The sequence below is a fragment of the Rhinopithecus bieti genome, unplaced genomic scaffold (assembly GCF_001698545.2).
Source record: "Rhinopithecus bieti isolate Rb0 unplaced genomic scaffold, ASM169854v2 scaffold_13262, whole genome shotgun sequence".
NCBI classification, from domain to species: Eukaryota; Metazoa; Chordata; class Mammalia; order Primates; family Cercopithecidae; genus Rhinopithecus; species Rhinopithecus bieti.
The window spans coordinates 2,473,317-2,476,487 of NW_016808004.1; the positions used below are offsets into that span (position 1 = coordinate 2,473,317).

Below are 3,171 nucleotides of genomic sequence, written 5' to 3' on the forward strand. Positions count from 1 at the left end.
AAAAAAAAAAAAAAGAAAAGAAAATAAATTAAAACTACCTTTAATCCCATCACTCACTAGTAATCATTTTGGTGTATAACGTTGTTTTTTTCCTACACATAAGTGTATGTATGTATACCTTCATACCAGTTAGGATCATATTGTATTTCTAGCATCTAGCATAGTACTTGGCTCAAAGTAAACACTCTAATAGATTAATGAATGGTTTTTACTACCTAGATCTCTGTTAAGATTACTGAGAAACAGTGTAAGTTAGTCTTGTTTCAACAACTTATATCTTTGCCTCCTGAGGTATGTTTTGTCAATTGAGAGTGCTGAAGAGATACGAGAATATGTTACTGATCTCCTCCAGGGAAATGAAGGCAAAAAAGGTCAATTCATAGAAGAACTTATAACCAAATGGCAAAAGAATGATCAGGAGTTGATTTCTGATCCTTTGCAGCAGTGCTTCAAAAAAGACGGTAAGTTAATGTAATTAAGCAAATGTTGAAATATTGGTAAGTGGGCAGGCTTAAAGAATTTAATTTTTTTTTTTTGCCATCTTGTATTTCTTCACAACTAACTTAAACAGAATCATATGTATACATATTTTTAGTTCGGTTCTACTCAATCCATAATGAATATTGCTCTAGTTCTTTTTTAACTTAGAAAATATCACCAAAAAATGCCTGTTTACAGACACAAATGTGGCTTCAGAATAATTTGAAAAATTTATACATAAAGAAACATTTTTCAGTCATATGCATACCTGTATCTAAGTAAAGTGTTGATTGACTATAGTATGAATAGCATTTAGAGATAACTACTTAAACAGTACAAAAGACGAGCACCAAACTAAATAAGTTATTATGTAATCTACAATATCAGAATTTTGTTTGTTTTAAGACATGGTCTCACTTTCATTGCCCAGGCTGGAATGGTATGGCTTGATCACAGCTCACTGCAGCCTCTGCTTCCTGGGCTCAGATGATTCTCCCACCTCAGCCTCCTGAGTAGCTGGGACTACAGGCATGTGTTACCACACCTGGTTAATTTTTGTATTTTTTTCTAGAGATAGGGTCTCACTCTGTTGTCCAGACTACTCTCAAACTCCTTGGTTCAAACGATCCACCTGCCTCGGCCTCTCAAAGTACTGGGATTATACATGTGAGCCACTGAGCCTGATTTTAGAATATCAGATTTTAATTTAACTTAATTCCAGCCACTTGTTTGAGTTTTTTTTCATTGACTGCACTCTTAAAAATGATGATTTAAATTTTATTCTGGTTTGGCAGGAAAAGATAATTAAAAATCTTCCTGATGATATCTTGACTCTAAATACTAAGTAAGCATCACCTTAGTTTATTAGCTGTAGAAGTTCACCAGGAATCCTCTTATCAATCTGTGTGTGTGTATTTTTTTTTTTCTATCTTTAAAGAAATTTTAGATGGGCAGAAATCAGGAGACCATCTAAAACGGGGTAGGAAGAAAGGGAGAAACAGACAGGAAGTTCCTGCGTTTACTGAACCTGACACGACTGCAGAAGTTAAAACACCTTTTGATTTGGCCAAGGTGAGTGCTTATAGATTGAAGCTTTTTCTGGCTATTGGAGAAGAGGAAGTGACTAATACATTTCAGAGAGCAAAGTGTACAAATTGGTCTAGAATGGCAATTTTTCAACAAATGCATGAATTTTGGAAGAAAAATTATATGTACTCCTTTCTATATGGTAGATTTTTTCTTTGGCAACCTGATTAGTATTATAAAGGCATCTTTGCTTTTTTTTTTTTTCCCCAAGACGGAGTCTTGCTCCATTGCCGAGACTGGAGTGCAGTCGCACCATCTTGGCTCACTGCAGCTTCCGCTTCCTGAATTCAAGCAGTTCTCCTGCCTCAGCCTCCCGAGTAGCTGGGTGCTCGTCACCATGCCTGGCTAATTGACATCTTTGCTTTGAGATGAGATTCAGGCAGATAAATATAAGTTGAAAAATATTTAATGAAGTGTGTCCCATGCGGCTGGTGCTTTTTTTTTTTTTATTATGGAACACTTCGTGAGTTTTTTTTTTTTTTTGAGACAGAGTCTCGCTCTGTGCCCAGGCTGGAATGCAGTAGCGCAATCTTAGCTCATCACAACCTCTGCCTCCTGGGTTCAAGCGATTCTCCTGCTTCAGCCTCCGGAGTAGCTGGGACTACATGCCCACACCGCCACGCCCAGCTAATTTTTCGTATTTTAGTAGAGACGGGGTTTCACCAAGTTGCCCAGGCTGGTCTCGAACTCCTGAGCTCAGGCAATCCACCCACATTGGCTTCCCAAAGTGCTAGGATTACAGGCATGAGCCACCGCACCTGGCCCTGTTTTTGAACTTTAAATAAATGGAGCTAAATAGTGTGTACTCTTGTATCTAGCTGCTTTTTTTTTTGGAGATGGAGTCTTGCTCTGTCACCCAGGCTGGAATGCAGTGGTGCAATCTTGACCCACTGCAACCTCTGCCTTCGGGTTCAAGTGATTGGCCAGCCTCAGCCTCCCGAGTAGCTGAGATTACAGGCGCGCACACTACCACACTCAGCTAATTTTTGTATTTTTAGTAGAGATGGGATTTCACCATGTTGGCCAGGCTGTCTTGAACTCCTGAGCTCAAGCAATTTGCCTGCCTTGGCCTCTCAAAGTGCTGGGATTACAGGCATGAGCCACCGTGCCTAGCCAGTGTCTAGCTTCTTTCAATTTATGAGATTCATCTCTATTCTGGACAGCTATACTTTCTCATTCTCATTGCTACACAGAATTTTATTAAGTGAATACATCACAATTTATCCATTCTAATATTTGGATCGTTACCAATTCCAATGCAACAGTGAACATTCTTGTATGTATTTTTGGTGAACATATTTACACATTTCTGTTTAGTATGTATCTAGGAGTTGAATTGCTGTGTCATAGAACATGCATATGTTCAACTTTAATTGATATGAGTTTGCAGTCCTGCCAGCAGTCTATGAGAGGTCTAATTCTTTTGTATCTTTGCTAACACTTCATATTTTCTCTTTTTCAGTTTAGCCATTCTGGTTGGTATTTAGTGGTACTGCATTTTGTTTCCGTTTTGCATTATTTTACAACTAATGAAATCGAGAACTTTTCATATGCCTGTTAGTCATTAGGATATCTTTTGTTACGAAGTTCTTTTTTTTTTTTTTT

At 38.0% G+C, this 3,171-nt stretch overlaps 1 protein-coding gene across 1 annotated transcript in view; it reads left to right on the forward strand.

Moving 5' to 3' along the window:
- The window catches only part of TRIP4 (thyroid hormone receptor interactor 4), a 75,851-nt gene that overhangs the window by 4,807 nt on the left and 67,873 nt on the right, over window positions 1–3,171 (forward strand). The window contains exons 2-3 of the mRNA XM_017884952.1: window positions 292–461; window positions 1,418–1,551. Of these exons, the coding sequence (XP_017740441.1) occupies window positions 292–461; window positions 1,418–1,551 (304 nt within the window). The remainder of the gene's footprint in view (window positions 1–291; window positions 462–1,417; window positions 1,552–3,171) is intronic.